The 18,513-nt window shown below is 43.7% G+C and overlaps 1 protein-coding gene and 2 non-coding genes across 3 annotated transcripts in view; 1 reads left to right on the top strand and 2 right to left on the bottom strand.

Annotated features, from left to right (window-relative positions):
* Positions 1 to 7,501, bottom strand: part of MPZL1 (myelin protein zero like 1) — a 64,050-nt gene extending 56,549 nt beyond the window's left edge. The window contains exon 1 of the mRNA XM_057529854.1: positions 7,228 to 7,501. Coding sequence (XP_057385837.1) covers positions 7,228 to 7,318 — 91 coding nt within the window. The 5' untranslated portion in view covers positions 7,319 to 7,501. The remainder of the gene's footprint in view (positions 1 to 7,227) is intronic.
* Positions 7,502 to 12,506: 5,005 nt separating this feature from the next.
* Positions 12,507 to 12,578, top strand: TRNAP-AGG (transfer RNA proline (anticodon AGG)). The gene has a single exon. It is a non-coding gene; the product is annotated as a tRNA-Pro (tRNA).
* Positions 12,579 to 13,235: 657 nt separating this feature from the next.
* TRNAP-CGG (transfer RNA proline (anticodon CGG)) lies at positions 13,236 to 13,307 on the bottom strand. The gene has a single exon. It is a non-coding gene; the product is annotated as a tRNA-Pro (tRNA).
* Positions 13,308 to 18,513: the final 5,206 nt, after the last annotated feature.

The raw sequence follows: 18,513 nt of genomic DNA, 5'->3' as shown, positions 1-18,513 counted from the left end.
TTACACAACCTGTCTGATCCTTAGTTTCCTCATCTGTAAAATTAATAAAAATAATAATTATCACACAGAGTTGTAAGGAGCAGATGAGATAATGGATATAAATTGATTAGCAAAGGCCTGGCACATGGTACACACTCAATAAATGAGGGCAGAACGAAAGAAATAACACGAATCTAGTGTTATATCTAAACTTCTAAGTTATACCTGGCTGAAAAGAAAAAGATATATATAAAGATAAATATATATATAAAATCTGTATCTATATCTAGACAGATAGATAAAATGTGAGTTAATTAATTCGAAACTTCTCCCTAACTACTCACTCACTTTCTCTCTGCCCTTCTTACCATTTAGGAGATTTCAAATATTTGCATTTTAACACATTTTTCTCTTAGGAAGCTGAGTCCTTTGCTTCTATTTCCTAGCAACACCCTTCAGAGGAAGGTAAATAGCAATTATGACCTGGATGTGAGTAACTGTAGGAAACTGTCTGGCACAGGGTCATATAAGTTCTTACTGAAGCTTAGTCTACAATATAGCACCTTCATCTTTTAAAGTGTTATCTGGAAGAAGCACAGGATTATGTTAAACTTACATAACTGCACACTGGGTTCTTTAATGTTTGGAGAGAAAAGAAGACGTTTCTTAATTCTGATAAAAGCATTTTTTTTTTTTTATAGCTACTTTATTTATTTTTGGCTGTGTTGGGTCTTCGTTTCTGTGCGAGGGCTTTCTCTAGTTGCGGCAAGTGGGGGCCACTCTTCATCGCGGTGCGCGGGCCTTTCACTATCGCGGCCCCTCCCGTTGCGGGGCACAGGCTCCAGACGCGCAGGCTCAGTAGTTGTGGCTCACGGGCCCAGCTGCTCCGTGGCATGTGGGATCTTCCCAGACCAGGGCTCGAACCCGTGTCCCCTACATTAGCAGGCAGATTCTCAACCACTGCGCCACCAGGGAAGCCCTGATAAAAGGATTTTAAAAATGGTTTTAAATTGCACATAACGAACTCCCCAGATCCCAAAGTAGAATATCAGAGTCTCAGTATAGAAAATGTTCACTGCAAATTCATTGACATTTGCTCAGTTGGTTACAGCACAGTACTAACAAACTCAAGTCAGGGATTTCATTCTAAGGGGCAATCTTATCTATAATAATAAATAACTCAGGCTCAACAAAGACATACTGCATCTCTACCGCCAATTAGTTAAACCTAAGAACTGGGTACAACACATCACAGTTGTTAGAAAACTATTCAAGCCACAGGCCCTGACAGTAGATCAAAGGTATTACAAAGGATCACAATTTCTAAAGAGACTTTGAGTTTGGAAGGGAAAAAAAAAAAGAATAAATCACTGAAGAAGAATTTATCAATGAAATTATCCTTTTCATAAAGGCCTAATGGGACCAAGGGAAAATTATAAGTGAATAAAAAATTACAGCAGCCCACATGCATTCAAAAAGATAATAAATAAATAAAGAGGTTTAAGGGCAAAGATGTAAAGGTCCCAGGAGACAATTGCAGTTTCTCAATTCAGGCACTACAAATGGTCACAAAGCCAACTGACCTCTGCCTTCTTAGCAGCCAAAATTCCAATGACTTTAGTCTAGACTCTAGGGCATTGCTAATGTCAAGCACTTGGCAAAGAGTGGAAAAGGAAGAAAGGAATATCACTCAAGATATACGAAGCCTTCATATCTCAACAGCCTTAGGGATCCAGACGCAGAGCCATCTGATACTTGAGACCTCAGGCAATGCTTTTAGTTCTTCTAATAATTAAATTTCCTTTGATGGAGGCTAAAGACCAAACTAACCTATAATGAATTCCATGTCAAAGCAAACCATTTATTCTCTTTTTTAAAATGACACCAATGGTCTTAGCAAGATTAAAATCTTTGCAAGGTTTAGGTACACGTGAGATGCATGTCCTACACAGAGAATCCAAATTCTCAGGTAAAGATACAATTCAATAAAAACACAACTGGGCTCCAGTTAAAAGATTCTAATCATCCAGGAGAAATGTGATTGTGGCTGCACTACATCAGCCTCAGTGGTGATAGAAAGGAATGTGAGAAATATTTAGCAGGTAGACCAGCATTAACTAGGTGGAGGGGAGGCAGCAATATTTCTGAAAAACTGTGTACGTTTTTCCCAATTAAATCACATTTTAAACTCAGTAGGAGAGAGTAACCATTAATGAAATCCCACAATGGATCCTTTGTAAGTTTAAAAAACATCTATTTTGTAATGCCAATAGTATTCCCTCTCCCTCTTTTCTTTTTTTTTTTTTTTTTACTGCAACCTTTCACAATAGGTGAGTATCTTAAATGTGGTGACTGTCAGGAATTTAAACCGTCCTTTGGTGTTCATTGTTTATTTGAATAGTCTGTCACCTCCCACTAGAATCTAGGCTCCCTGCTGCATCCACGGTACCTAAAACAGTGCCTGGCACTCAGTAGGTGTTCATTTGGTTGAATAAGTGAATGAAGACTTTGTGAAAACACAAATTTGCATTTTATATACTTTTCACATATATCTCTCTTTCACTTAATAGTGTCTTTATTTCTTTTTTTGGCAGCTTCTGAGCCTAGTGAATACCCTGGAGTTAGGGTAAAAATGAATGGTAGAATATTTTTTAAAAAAAACAACAAAAACTAAGTTTTTGTTTTATTATCTCAACTAGTAAATAAGGAGTAAAAGGCTGTGGGAACTGGTAATTAGATCAGTGGCCTTTCAAATACAGGGGTAGTACTTGAAGTTTACATTTGGTCCACAAGCATCAAAAAATATAAAAGTTTTATTGATAAAACACTTAGATACTACAACAAACATGATAAAACAATTTTGGTATATAACAAGTAGTAATTCCAAAACTATAGTGCTTAAAGTGGTTGAAGAATGTTGATTCATTCCATACATTTCTGAAGAAATACGAAATAGTACTCAAAGAGTGAAAATTATCAGATAACGTATAAAAATCACACTTGGAAAAAATATTCCTTCTTTCAACAAACATTTCTTGGATACCTACTATGTGCCAGGCTAAATCCTAACTACGTGTGGCAAACTACTAACAAGCTATTATCAAGACACGCCTACGCCTCCTTGCCATTTAATAAATATTAGTATCTATCATATCCACTACGCTAAGCACTAGGGATACTTCTATAAACAAGACCAACACTATCTCTGTCCTGGATTCTAGTGGAGGAGAAAAGAGAAGAACCACCAAATAGTGAGGAATTACAATAAGGACATAAAGGGCCAAGAAATGATAACAGGGGACCCCGCTGGATAGGGTGGTTGGAGAAGGCCTCTCTGAGGAAGTGACATTTAAGCTAAGGCCTCGCGGATGAAAAGGAGACAGCTCTGGGCAGTTTTGGGGAAAGAGCACACCAGGCAGCAGGAAAAGCAAGTGCAAAGGACCTGGGGTGGGAATGAGTGTCTAAGAGCGGAAAGATGGCAGCATGGCTTGAATATAGTGAGCAAAGGGCACAAGCTGAAGTCAGAGAGGCGGGCAGAAACCAGATCACACAGACAACTACAGGCCATGGGGAGAAGTTGGGATGTCATTCAGAGTGCAACGGGAAGCCATTAAGAATTTCAAACGAGAAAGCAACATGATCTGATTTGCATTTTTATAAAGTCATTCTTGCAGTTGTGTGAAGAATGGACTAAAAAGAGACAAGAGGGGAAAATGGGGAGACCGGCTGGGAGGCTATCACAGTATCACAGGCAAGAAATGACAGTGATTTCGACTACAATGCTAGGAGTGGACCACAGATAGAAAAAAAGTGGGTGAGAGAGAAAAAAAAAAAAAGAAGTGGTTGATTCCTAGGTGTATTTTGGAGATGGGAGAACTGATGGGATGTGGGGAGTGAAGGATAGGGCATTATCAAGGGCGGATCCTGGGTTTCTGGGTTGAGCAGTTAGATGGATGGTGCTGCCACTTACTGAAATGGGTGATGCAAATTTTACTGAGATTTATTCTTCACATACTGTGTGTTCATTCCTACCTAAGCGTTACCAAAGACATTCCAATTGTCACATGCAGTGAATCCTTGAAGTGTTCACTCTCTCTCCACCTGACACAGTTAAAACTTCTTCCTTAAAACTTCCCTCTCTCTCAGTTTCCAAGACACCACACTCTTCTGGTTCTTCATTTACTCAACAAGCCTCCTTGTCAGGTTCTGTGTACCCCAAGACTCTGTCCTTGGCCTTCTGCTATTTCCTTCAATACACTCTTCCTTGCTGACCTCATCCAAGCAATTCATAGCTTTAACTACTACCCGCATAAAGCCTCCCAGCTCTCTATTTCCTACCAGAACTTTCTCCTCACCTCTAAAACTATCTACCCAAATGTCCCATTTCTACTGAGATATATCAGCAGCATCTTAAACTCAACATATCCAAAAGTAACTTTACCATCCTCTTCTTCCAACGCTCCTTTCCCCTCATCCATAATCTTCATCTGTGAAAAGCCCTACTTTCCAAAACTATGCCCAGCTTTCCAAGCTCAAAACCTTAGGATCATCTTACACTCCTCTCTTTCAAGTTCACATCAAATTGATTTCCAAGCCCCATCAAATTTACTTTCTAACAAGCTCATGGATATGTCCTCTCTTCATATCCCACTGCTTTAATTCGGGTCTTCAATCCTCCTCCTCTGGATTGTTACAATAACCCTCTGGTTTCTTCAGCCTCACACCATTCTATCCCACATCTATCTTCACATCTCGATAGACACAGAAATCCTTCACAGGCTCCCCACAGCCCTTAGGATAAAATTCAGCCTTATGAATGGCAAACAAGGTCCTTTAGGAGTTAGTGCCTCTGGCTGGCTCTCCTGCCTCAATCCCCACCATCTCTCCTATACACACTCCAACCTCTCAGGACGCTGACCTACCAACAGGTTCATTCATGACTCTGCCTGTACTGTTTTCTCCCAACACCTACTTAGCTTAAGCATCCCTTTCTCTAGCAGCCTGAACTTCGGTCTGAGATAATGACTCTCCTTAGTGCTCTCACAGCAAACCGTTAATGAAAGACTTCTCATATTGCTTATCACACTTTGTTTCTCCCACTGAACTATAAATTATGTGAGGCCAGGGACTGTCCTTCCTAGAATAACTTTTGGTGCTTAATACTTAAAAAATGCTTAGTAAATGTTTGCTGAATAACTGTATCTAAATCAAACTCGAGAAGACTTTCTGTCAAACATGAAACTGCTATGTACAGTATTCATGACAAGAAATGGTAGCTTGAAAGAAGAAACATTCGATAGTTTTCTAAAATTAACCAATAACATCAGCTGCTGCCTTTCACGTATCAGCATTCATCTTTCATTACAGAAGAGCTACGCATGTCCAAGGTGTGTATAGATGTTATTCTGATGATCTTTTTGTATTAGTATCCATTAATATTCAGTTTTTCAGTTCTGCTACTTTTTTTTTTTTTAATTTTATTTATTTTTATTTTTGGCTGTGTTGGGTCTTTGTTGCTGCGCGCGGGCTTTCTCTAGTTGTGGCAAGCGGGGGCTACCCTTCGTTGCGGTGCGTGAGCTCCTCATTGCGGTGGCTTCTCTTGTTGCGGAGCACAGGCTCTAGGCACGCGGGCTTCAATAGTTGCGGCACACAGGCTCAGTAGTTGTGGCTCACGGGCCCTAGAGCACAGGCTCAGTAGTTGTGGCTCACGGGCTTAGTTGCTCCACAGCATGTGAGATCTTCCCAGACCAGGGCTTGAACCCGTGTCCCCCTGCACTGGCAGGCGGATTCTTAACCACTGTGCCACCAGGGAAGCCCAGTTCTGCTACTTTTTAATACCTTGAGTTTAATTAAGATTACTCTGACTGCTTTTGTCCTCAGTAAAGATGGGTGTCTGCCTCTCATGCATAATAATTCTGTCTGAACACACAAGATTTCTGATACACCTTAGTTTTAAGCTATTTCCTACTTCTTCACTTAAAACATGAATATTACCACCATCACAAACACCATCACCACCAAAAAACCCCCATGCTTTTAACCCTTTTTTTTCCCCCTCAGGAGAGACATTTATACAGAATAGATTGTCTTATATATACAAAGTATATATTCATCTATCAACCTCCAGAGGGTGGGGGGACTTCTACCTTTATACTTTACAGCTCCTGGAATCATTCATTAACTGGCATTTCTCCTGGCTCCAAAGATTACATTAAGAACTTTTCCATGAAAGTAATTACTGAGTATACTCATGTTCAGATACTGTCATGCAACTGACATTTTGCAAAACAAAAGAAATGAACAAGTCTCCGTGGTTTTTTTAGGAGTTGGCTCTCTTTATAACCATTACTTAACTACATTCTGAGACAGCAACAAGTACTCTGCTTTGAACAACACACACAAAAAAAGTCCTGTGGCAAGACACCACTGCAGATGTCCGTAAAGCAACTCATCCAATTCAATAAATCCAGCCTGAGGTTTACTTTATGCCTCACTCATGAAATCTGGCAAGGAAAAAAACGTGTGATTTTTTTTTTTTTAAAGAAAAATGAGCCTTTTAATGTCCTATGTCTTGTCAAACTACGGTAACTATGACTGTAATTATTATGGATTGGCCAAACTCTTTTAAGCCAGGTCACTCCAGTGGTATTCCCAGCTCTTTGCATCCTAACACAGAAGTAATGTAAATTTCCTCCTGGTGCTCTGAAGACTACAGAGATGAGACAAATGAGACTCCGGGACCCTTCTATCTCAGAGGCTTAAAAAATGGGTTGGAGAGCACTGGAAATGGAACTAACAAGGTAAAACAAAACAGTCGCTTAAAAGGGAAACAATCAACAAAGGCCCTACAAATGAAAACCCTGCAACCTTCCGCCACCTCCCAAAGGTGGAGAACGCCAGAAGCCCGGGTTCCTGAACCGGAATCCCAAGCGGGCCTGGGCGACCCAGAGTCGCCAGGCGGAGATGGTGGGCGACTCAGCAAGGGCGCAATGCGGCCTCCCGCCGGGCCCGCTCCCCAGACAGCCCCCCAGGAATGAGCAAGGTGGGGAGCTCTCCCCGCTTCCTCCACACGCAGGGATCCAGAAAGAAGAAAGAGGCTCCGCGCCTCTCCAGCCCGTGGCGGGGCCCGCCGGCTCCTTTCCCCGGGCCCCAGGGCGTGCAGGCCGCGCCCCCTCCCCACCTCGGCGCCCAGCGCGCGCAGGGCCCGCCACCTGGCCCCACCGCCCCCGCCATCCCGGCTTTACTCACAGAGCCCGAGCGCCACCGCAAGCACCGACCACAGCCAGCGCCTGCGGTCTGGGGATGCAATCTGTGCCCCGGCCCCGGCGGGCGCTGCCATCGTCCTCCGGCCGCAGCCGCCGCGGCTCTGGGCCCCGGTCCCCACTACGGTTAGCTCGGCTCTGGCCCGGGGTCTCCGGACTCGCCGCCGCCCGCGTCTCCTAGCACCTCCACGCCGCGATCCCCGCTCGCGGCCCCAGCCGCTGCCAGCCAGCCCTCCGCCCAGACCTCGGCCCCGCGCCGGCCCCAGCTGTCCGCTCATTGGCCTGCCCCGCGCACTTTGAAGGACTCGATTGGAAGGCACCGACTGTCCATCACTCCCTCTCTCCAGGCGGGGCCCCGCCTTTTCGGTCCCACCCAGGCTCCTTATGCTGGCGCTGGAGGTCCCCGGCTGTCCGAGGCGACCGCCGCCAAGCCCTCTGCCTGCCTGCCTGCCTGCGTGGCTGTCCGCCGGTCTGTCCTGGCCCGCCCGCCCCCCCGCCAGTGTCTCCTCTGCCTCTCTAAGGGTCCAGTCCTCCAGATCTATTCATTGTCTATCTTCGCCTGTTTCAGCTTTTCCCGGTTTCTCTGAGCCTCACCTAAAGGAAAAGAAGCAGTTCGTTTACAAAATTAAAAAAAAAAAAGAATGAGGGCTACGATGGGGAGAGACTTCTGATTCAGTCGTTCAGGTAGAACACATCTCTCCCCTTGCCTTGTCTCCAAGGCCTGTCCTTTGCCTGGATCAGATAATTTATGTGTGCATATTGAGAAATCTACTAGCTTAAAAAGAAGTCTCCATCTTGTCTGAATCTCCTCTTAGGAGCCCCCCGTTTTGGCTTAAGAAGTGTTGGGAACTGGGAACTCTTTCCTACTACCTGGAGCACAAATGAATGGGGTTTTGTTTGTTTTGCTTTTGTAAACAAAATATCCCTCGATTTATCAATAAAAATTGTCAAGTTCCCCACCCAGACTCTGAAGTGCCGTTCCTGAGCCGGCTCCACTTGGTTACCTTGGCCCAGAACGGTGTCTGCCACTTACTGGTTGCCCAATAAATTCTGGAAAGTGTTTGTAAGAGTCCTTATGAGAACAGCCCACAAAGGGGAGAAACGGAAGGACAGGAGCACAAGAAAAATGAGGGTGAAGGAAGAAAAGGAAAAAATCCAGATGGGAGGCCAATAGTGTGAGAGAAGGAAACAAGTATTAGACAATTAGGATGAGAGTGGGAGAAGAGCATGGTGAGAGCACCCAAACGCAGCCCCTCATTTCAGGGTTTTGTCTCAAGTCAACCTTATGAACACCCTTCCTGATATTTTAGCTGTTTTAGCCTGCTACCCTTATAGTTCAGCAAACTCATAATAATTACTTTAGCACTAGTGAGGGAAAACTAAAAAGAAAAAGACAGAACCATTTCACCCTATTTCTCTCTCACCAAGATCCTCATGAAGTGTTTCTGGAATGTCATAGGTTGGAAAGAATACAAATGCATTAAGTGAGCAATTACTATGTGCTGTAGATGTAGAATACCTAGACTTTACTCTCAAGAAGCACAGAGTCTACCAGTCAGTATAGCAAGCAAGTACTGAACTAAATTTTTTTCAATGCTTGAAGAGAAGGTCGAACAAAGGAGAAACCGTAAGGCCAACAGGGACAGTGGTTCTCAAAGACACAGGTTATGTTAAAAGCTTCTCCACTGACTGTGATGTACCTCAGTACAGCTACCTCCCTCTTCTGAGAACCACTGGCCTGTGAGGTGTCTGGAAAAGATGCACAGAGGATGTAGCATTTGAGGTGGATTTTAAAGACTGAATAAATTTTCACCAGAGAGAAACAGGAAAAGCAAACTCAGAAACAAGAAAGCAGTATCAGTTGCAAGGAATAGTGGGTTAATCCTCTGTGGTTTGGAACTTCAGGGGGAGTGAGTGAAAGAGGGGAAAGAGAGAATGCTGGAAAAGTAGGCTGTGGTAATATTTTGAAGAGCCTGGGGTTGTCTTTATTGTATAGGCAGTGGGGAGTGATGAAAGGGAAGTGACAAGTTCAGATCTGTGTTTTAAAAGGATGACTCCTGCAAAAGACAAGGCAAGAGTGAAGAGAGCATGAGATAAGGTGTTGGCAGTGATGGTGGAGAGGAAGATGAGGACTGGAGAAACATTTCACAAAAGGAATGACAGGACTGGGTATAAATTAGATGGGAAGTCTAATCAAAAACAGATGTGACCTCCAATTTCTAGCCAGAGTGGTGAATGCTGCTACGAGTTAACTAAGACTAAAAACCCAGGAAGAGAACCTGGTCTGTGAGGAAAGCTAATGAGCTGGGCCTTGAACACAGCTGAAAGTGCTGAGAACACCCAGATGGTCGGTCAATCAGAAGGCAGATATCTAGGTCTGGAGCCCAAGGAAGCAACAGAAGGGCTACCGTGAAACCGCAGCCTCCTGGGGCAGCAAAGTGTTTCCACGATAAACAATATCAGACCATCAGTAGATACTTAATAAATATTTGTTGAATGAATAGAAGAATGAATGTTTATTGAATCAATCTAGAGAAGTTACAAAGGAAAACAAAATCATGTGAGGTTGTTTTAGCCATAGGCATTGTATTGTAGTTTCTGATTCTTCTGTATAGATAGTAAATGGAAAACAAACAAACAAACAAAAGCTTTGGATTTCAATCACTATTGTGAGCCTGAAGGTCTCACTCAGCAAACCTCCTCTTCAGATACTTCCTTCTTCCTCCTGGAAACTCCTCTTTCCAGGTCAGTCAGTCCGGGCATACAGTCAGAATCAACTGAAGACTTTCCATCAGGTGAGAAAAGTCATTTTTAATGGGCTGCCTTGCCTCTGAAAAGAATGGGCTCTTTGGGGACAATTTTCCCCACAGAGTCAGTAAGAAGGGAAATCATGTGCAGAGTCTTGTCTGATAATAGTTACCTATGTACAGATTCCTTGGCCTCAAAGACTTCCTTCACGCAGTGCACAATAATTGCACTAATAAGGAGGGGTTTGCCTTGGGAACATCTCAGGGTGTGTTAAGTCTTCTCTTAATAGAGATCAGATAAGGGGCACCCAGGAGCAACTAGTGATGGCAAATATATATGGACAGAATTTTCTAGAGCTGGAATTAATGGGAGAAGTAGGAAGAGGGTGTCAGGCACCAAAATTTCCAACATCTCTGTGATTGTAGTAGAATTCTCTTCCACCTCCTGTACTCTCACTGGCATTCTCTCCCTCCTTGTTTTTTCAGATCTGTTGCCAGAAGAAAATGGAATGCTGTGATCTGTGGGTGGTGATAGCAAGTCATTCCAGGATCACTGAGATTTGATGAATATCAGATAGAGTCAGAGATGAATCCCAGGCCACACTGAGAAATATTTACCTGAAATCAGTTTCATTAACATTTCTACAGAGAGAATGTCTCAATCCAGGAAAAGGTTTGCATTTTTCTAGGAACTTTTTGAAAATCTGAAAATTTGAGTGCCCCTGCGCACCAAATTGGGGGAACATGGGTAATGGGGTCTTTAGGGTTCATTGTATAGAAGGATATGTCACCAGGCTTCTTCATTTACTGTGGCTGGAATAAAATGCTCTTCAAGGTCCTCTGTCTCCCTGTGCCCTGCTGCCACCTATGTACTACTTCTGCTTCGCCTATGAGGGAAGGATGTACACTGGAGAGAGAGCACAGACATTCCTTTCACCAGGATAGAGACATTTCTCACTGTGAGTTGGTCAATTGATATCCTGAGTTTCGTTACCGTCAGTCTTCTTGTATCATGGTTGGGAGGGCAAATGTGATACTCTAGTGGCACCTGCAGAGTAAAAGACAAACCCTTTCAATCCCTAGAGAGAAGTAGGAGTAAGAAAAAAAAAAAGCCCTAAAATGATAATAACTGTAGTAAGTTCAAGTAGGAAAGGTGAGCATAGCGACAGACCTCTTGGTAACTGTAGAGATGGAGGTTTCCAGAAAACTGAAGTGGTTACATTATTTTACCTAACGAGTTATATTTTGTAGTTTCCTCATTCTTGGGAGAAATAGAAATTTCTTAAGTGTCCAGGGCACATTTTTTTCCAGTTAGGTTCTGATGAATAAACTCTGCTGGCATCTAGAACTAACGAACATCTTAAAAGGTATTCTTATCCTCCTTGCCTTGGGCCCTAAGGAGGACTGAAGACTCAAGTTAGGACAGTTTCCAATAAAACAAAGGGTGGGGACAGAACATTAGAGCTCCAGAACTGCAATTTACTCTTGTCAAACCATAAGAAGAAAGTTGACAACTCAGAGTCTGGCACATAGCGCTTCTAAATGTTTGTTGAATGAACGAGCAATCAAATGAATGAATAAACTGGAGAATGAATGTTATATGACATAAAATAAACAAATAGGCCTGTTTAGGATAGTCACCTTGTCTACTTGTAGTTTCCTATCTGGTTAGTTATTTACTAAAGTTGCAATTCACAATTAGTGATTGTCCAAATACCAAAATTTGTATTTTTAAGAGATTTGGAACAAATTGCGGTCATTCAGAAATTATTCACTGAGCACCAGTTTTGCCAGCATAAGCCTCAATACTAAATATTTAATAATTTAAAATATAGTAAAGAAGCCATGCGTTAAAGATATTGGGACAATTGGGCACCAATTATATAACAATTGGTTGTCAATTATACAGTAGAATTCAGTGTTGCTGTTAGTGTTGGTGTCTTGTCCTCTAATAAATAATGATTAGAGGAGACAAGACTGCAACCCAATTATATACCACATAAAATTGGTTTTAATATGTTAAAGCATCTTTTTCTGAGAAGGTCAGAGTTTGGGATTTATGGAAAAGAGAGGGAGAGACAGATTTTCCAGCTGAAGAAAACAGTTTGAGTAAAAACACAGTGATGGTAATTTGCAAGGCTGGAAAGGTGGTGCTTTGAACGCTAGGATGAAAGGTGTAGGCAAGAAACCGACAATTTTACTATTATTGTAAAGAGCAACATCCTGAACGCAGCAAGGGAGAGAATCTGGAATCCGCCTGCCACAGGGATATTGCCACACACTCACTGCAATTTATCAGCCATAAATATAAATAGAATTATAAATATGCCACTGGTAGTGACACCGTTGTTTTCTTCTCTGTCATTGATTTTCAAAGATCAAGAGAGAAAAGAAAAAATCGAAAACACAAGAACGCGAAACAGCTGAAGGATATAAACATATTACACAGATAACCACTTGGGGGCGCGGGACTAAGTAGTTCCTCCTTTTATAAGGACGGGAACACGGAACACGCGACGGCTCGTTGGTCTAGGGGTATGATTCTCGCTTAGGGTGCGAGAGGTCCCGGGTTCAAATCCCGGACGAGCCCTCACTTTTTCTTCATGAATTAATCGTTTCTAAAGAAATTAATTTTAGAATAGATCCATAAATGTAATAAATACATGTTGGTGGAAAATACAAAGTTGAGACTTTTTGAACTTAGAGCACACTTTACGTTCAAATACCATTAAAAGACGTAACATGAAAACGTAGAAAGTTTGCCAACCATGTAATACTTTGAAAACGCTTGTCCCCATTCCTGCCAGTTTCGGAGTCGAGCGCTTGTGTTAGGGACTGAGTTCCGATCTCGGTTGCCTACAGGTGCGGTTTAAACTTGCCCAGGCCCGCGCATGTCCGCACGCACAGCGACCGCTGGAGGAGGACAGCGCGCCCCATCACCCTGGTCCCGCTAATCCACGGCGCCCCCTGCTCATGTTTGGAGTGTCCGAGGGGTGCCCAGGAGTCCGCACGAGGCGTGTCTCTTTTCCGAGTACGTGTGTTTTAAATGGTACAAGCATTTTCATACCTTGCCCTCAGACGTACAAAGACCACATATTTAACGAATTGATCTCAATCCTTTACTTCCTAAAACTACGACGATCAAGATTCGAGCTCATGGGACAGGAATAGTTTCATTTCAGCCTCTAAATGAGCCGTGTGAGAAAAAGAAACTTTCTTAAATTTTAGGCTTAGACAGAAAAAGCCTGGGCTCGTCCGGGATTTGAACCCGGGACCTCTCGCACCCGAAGCGAGAATCATACCCCTAGACCAACGAGCCGCTCTCGACAAAAGTGTTCCCAGCGCCTCTCTTCAGCCTTGCCTCGCCGCTGGCCGCACCGCCTGACCGACCCCAGCCGGCGGCGACCCTTCTCTTACTCCCCAGGTCTCCGGCCGAAACCCTCCTCGCCACCCGAAGGAGCACCAGGAAGGGACGTGCACTTTGCCCAGCGGGGCCGGTGGTATCACTCAGCGCCCGGGCTCTGCGCCTCGGCCTGCGGCCGTCCGCACTCGATCCGGGAAGCCGCCTCCCCCGAGCCAGGATGGCCCCTGCAGCGCGGTGGCGGCCGGGCGCTGGAAGCCCGGGCTAAGAGGGCGCGGGCAGGGCCCCTCGGACACACTGGACGCCGCCGGGTGCCCGCCGCCCAGTGTCTCCACGCCGCCAGTTTCGCTCCTTGCGGGGAGCTCCCGCCGCTCTCCACTCAGACCATCCTCAGAGCACTTGGCTGTGTGCCGCGTGCCCCGTCCCCGTCCCCATCCCAGTCCCCTGTGCTGCAGCGGGACGACGCTCGCGGGTGCGCGGGGCGGGAAATAGCGCGGAGGAGCGGGCGAGAGTTGGGAAGGGATGTACCTTATCCCTGGGAGGGAGTGATGGGGCGAAGAACTGGCAAAGGAGAGAGTATTAACAGCTAACTTTTTTCGAACGTTCATTTTGAGATCCTGCACTCTTTTAGGCGTTTTACATACTGAACTCACTGCATATTTGTAACAATTTTCCCTTAGTTACTACTGTTATCCTCATTTTGCAGTGAGGTAATTCAGGCCACACGGCGGCGAGGAAGTGCAGGCGCAGGCACAGGAACCACCGAGGTCTTGGAAGGTGGGGTTAATAGCGAGGGCCGTGAAAGGAGCTGGGGAGGGAGGGGGCAGAGTTGGGTGCCTTGGTAGCTTGGAGGAGTGGACAAGGCTGTAGTAGTGAGCAGGACCTTCGCTCTGGCGCCACCCCACCTCCATCCCCTACTGTAATAGGGAAGAACAAATCTGACTCCATACCGGGTCTGTTTCTTTTACTTTAACCTTGGTATTCTATTGCTTTTGTTACAAGTTAATTACTAAAGGGCTGGTGCCTGTAGTTTAAAGTACACATGATGGCCCATCTCTGGGAACCCTTCCTCCCATGCCTGAAAGTTAAGCTAAAACACATTTGTTTAAGCTCACAGGAAACATCCTGACCAGGCCCACCTGTGAATGGCTGCAGGAAAGAAGAAAGGAACACATCCGTTCCAGAGTCTGGCCAGAACCAGGAAATGTTTGAAATAACTTCTCTCTCTCTTTTTTTAAACTTTACCTCTTACATGTTCTGGTATAATGTTATAAGTCATAATTCTAGTTATTACTTTAAAATGTACATCTCAGAAATAACTAAATTTCCTTGTCAATTGCATTATTATGAACTTTCATCAAATCTTTAACCATGGCCATTTTTAAGTCTTTTGTCATTTACAGACAGTTCTGGGTGTACTCTGAAGCTTTTGCAAATATGTTCCTATAAAAGTGTTTCATCTTCAAGGAATTCATGGAAAAGACTCTGACAAGTACAGGTTTCTGGTAACTGACTATACTGCTGAACTGAATGAATAAGCATTTTCAGAACTCTAATGGAAAACTGATGAATTCATAAAAGTGCCAACAAAAGATCAAGATAAAAAAAAATAATTACATGGGACTGAGTGAACTGATGAGGATGATTATAATTTTTGTGACTTCCTGTTTGAATAATAATAAAAAAAAATCCCACAAGGACTCAGAGGCAAAAAATACACAAATCAATTCTCACTGCAAAGTAAAGGAGCTGTTACAGTGGAGGATTACTGGACTGAATGTCAGTATTATGACATAGTATGAGTGTGTTTCGTAATTGCAATCATTGTTGCTTTTGTTGTGGTCATCCATTTAAAAAACAAAACAAAACAAAACAAAACTTTACCTCCTCACTTCCCCCTCTTTGTTTTATAAAAGAAACAATCATCCAAACCTGGGCAAGATGATTCTTTGGGACACTATTCCACCATCTTTTCAGTCTGCTGGGTTTCCAAATAAAGTTGCTATTCCTTGCCCCAGCAACTCTTCTCTTGATTTGTTGCCCTGTGGAGGAGTGAGCAGTACCAGCTTGGATTCCTTAACACGACCCCCACCCCTTCTGCCGCATAGTTTGAGCCTATCCTAAGGCCCTTAACCCAGGTGGACCAGGAGTGCAGGGTCTTAAGCTAGCCTTGCCTGCTTTTGGCCTGCACTCCCCTCTCCCTCCCCAACACCCTTGAGTTGGTGGTTGGGTGGCAGAGGCTTCTCATTTCTGAAGCCCTCTTCCATCCTTAAGCTACCTTGAATTTGGGGGTCACTGGAATACTTTACTTCGAACCCTGGTCAGACTGTTCTCTGAGGGTCCAGGTGGTGTTTCTGCCCTCTCACCCTTTGACTGAAAGCTCTCCATTTGCACCAGCTTCTCTGCTCATCCCCTGATCCCTTCCTTCCTCCTGATGCCAGTGGGCTCTGGGGGTGCCACTGAATATAGAAGGTCAGGACCAGAGCTCACACCCTTGGGGAGTGTGACAGGGGAAATACAAGTGAAAACACTTCAAAACAAAGAGTTAAAGCTGGAAAACCTTTCTATAACCCATTCTGGCCATGTAGAGAGATCTCAGAGCCGTGCTCCTCCCTGGAGTAGAAGGACATGTGTAGGGTGGGCTGCTCTGTCTAAGCCTTCCATTTGCTTTGATAGTATGTAAATTTTTTTAAAAATTAAAGTTATTTATTTGGCTGCTTTGGGTCTTCGTTGCTGTGCGCGTTGTGGTGTGTGGGCTTCTCACTGCGGTGGCTTCTCTGTTGCGGAGCACAGGCTCAAGGCATGTGGGCTGCAATAGTTGTGGCTCACAGGCTTAAGTTGCTCCGCAACCGGGGCTCCAACCCGTGTCCCCCGAATCAGCAGGTGGATTCTTAACCGCTGCACCACCAGGGAAGTCTCAGTATGTAAACATTTTATTGACACCCTCTTCCTGTCTGAGATCACTTTTCTTCCTCCTACTGAGCTAAGGTTTGAGAGCCCGATGTTGCTTTTAATCCACTCTTTTGTAGTTTGAGAATGGGCTCAGGAGGGTGAGGAAGGAGGAGTTCTCCTCAGGGGGAGTCCTGAGCAATCTAGGTTTTGCCCTCCCCTTTCAGACTGTGCCTTTTCGAGGGCTCCCTCTGTCCTGCCTGAGCTGTATCTCACTCACTCACCAAGGTGCCATGAAAGATGGCAAGACTGGAGACCTTTCCTACCTTTGCCAGTGTCCACTCTCAAGGTTTCTGTTGTTATTATTTTCCATTTTCCCCATGCCTGTTTTCCCATCCCTTTAAGTTGTTTGTAATAATTTTATACTATTCCATCAAGACAATATAGCATAATTTTCTTTTTTCTGTCTTTTCCTTTCTCTCTCTTTTTTTTTTTGGCTGCACCACATGTCTTGCGGGATCTTAGTTCCCCCAGACCAGGGATCGAAACCAGTGCCCCCTGCAGTGGAAACACAGAGTCCTAACCACTGGACTGCCAGGGAATTCCCATAGCATAATTTTCTTAATAATTCTTCTACTGTATAATAAATAATTGGTGTCCAACATTTCACTGATATAAATCTTGTTTGGCCCATTTGTGTATATACTTTCCCCACATATTACATGATTTCCTTAGGATTTACTCCCAGAGCTGGGATAACCGCTTTTGTGGCTCTCCATGTAATTCCATGCCAATGAGCTGGGCTTAGCTGGTTAGCAAGTAAGATGAAAACTGATGTGGAAGAAGAGGACCAGTGGCTGCCAGAGAACTTTAAAAGCCATGATTCAATCTTTTAATTTGATTTAAGGGATTTGGTGGCATTAAAGCCTTTGAGAATGGTGGTATGTTAAAAGTACTATTGAACATAACAATTTTGACTTGGGTTCAGATGCATGTGAGGGCGAAGATGAAATGAGAAAAAGAAGAGGTCCATTCGGAGATGATTAGAATAACTCTAGGATGATGTCATGGTTGATGCCTTGAAATTGTGAATGGCTTTTAAAAACACTTATGGTGAGGGATTTGTGACTATTTTGTCACTAATGTTTGCTCGCCACTGAATTCTGACACAGTTTGGGCTTAAGTGGTACAGACTTGGCTCTGACTTGGAATGATCAGCCCTTGGAAGTGAGAATACAATTTAATTGCGTGGGTCTGCCATTCGAAGGAAACTTCTGGCTAACTTGGCCCACAGGACTGGCCTCAGGACTGTGTGCTGCGTCTTACTTGCTGCCCGTGCAGTTAAGCACTAACTGGCCCGCAGGCCACGGCTGTTGTCATGCTGGTAGGTTTGCTTTGTTCACTGCAAGCCATGTCCTGACCCACACAGAAAGTGGGATCAGATTGAACATTTGTGCCTTTTCCAGACTCCAGTCCAATAGCCTATAATAGCTTCAGCTAGTTTTTACTACAAACATTTCTTTGTGGTTTTCCTCCAGTGATCCTTTCTCAGAGGCTTATCTCATGCCTCCCTCTGGATTTTGCAATCCCTAAATAATTAGGAATGATATTTTGGAGTTGCCTCAGCCCTTTCATTTTTCATTCAAATGTTTTCACTTGTTTTAAGTTTTGAGAGTGCATGAGGTCATGAACGTGATAGGAATCTAAGATCTAGACTGTGAAAAGAACTGCTTTCCACAACACCTTCGTTTCCACCAGGGGATATTATTACCCCTCTTTTATACAGATTTGGTCTTACTCTGGATGTTATTGGTTGAATAGAAGAAGACAAACGTGTACAGTTTTCATGATCAAAATTGTGATTGTTTCGGAAGACATGCTCACGATGGTATGTTACAGAAGAGAAAAATACACAGTTACATACAGTGAGGTCCCAGTTTTGGAACAACAACGAATTAAAAACAAAACATGTAATACATGCATTAAAAAAACTAGAGGAAAATCCATAAAATCTTAACACTGGTTATCTCTTAGTAGTGGGATTATGAATAATTTTTATTGACTTAAAATATTTTTTCTCCACACGTTTAAAAATAAATGTGTATTGCTTTTATAATGAGACAAAATAAAGGTAATGAATATTTTTAAATCACAGAGAAAACAGGGTTCCTAAAACTATGTGTTTCCTTTTGCTTGGTAGAATGAAAAGAGGCACAGAATTAGAGGCGATGCAAAGCAGGCCCTTTTGCCCTTTCGCATCCCGGCTGCTTGCAGA

The sequence above is a fragment of the Balaenoptera acutorostrata genome, chromosome 1, assembly GCF_949987535.1.
Source record: "Balaenoptera acutorostrata chromosome 1, mBalAcu1.1, whole genome shotgun sequence".
Taxonomy (NCBI): Eukaryota; Metazoa; Chordata; class Mammalia; order Artiodactyla; family Balaenopteridae; genus Balaenoptera; species Balaenoptera acutorostrata.
The sequence above is the reverse complement of the archived record's forward strand: the minus strand, read 5'-3'. Positions and strand labels throughout refer to the sequence as shown.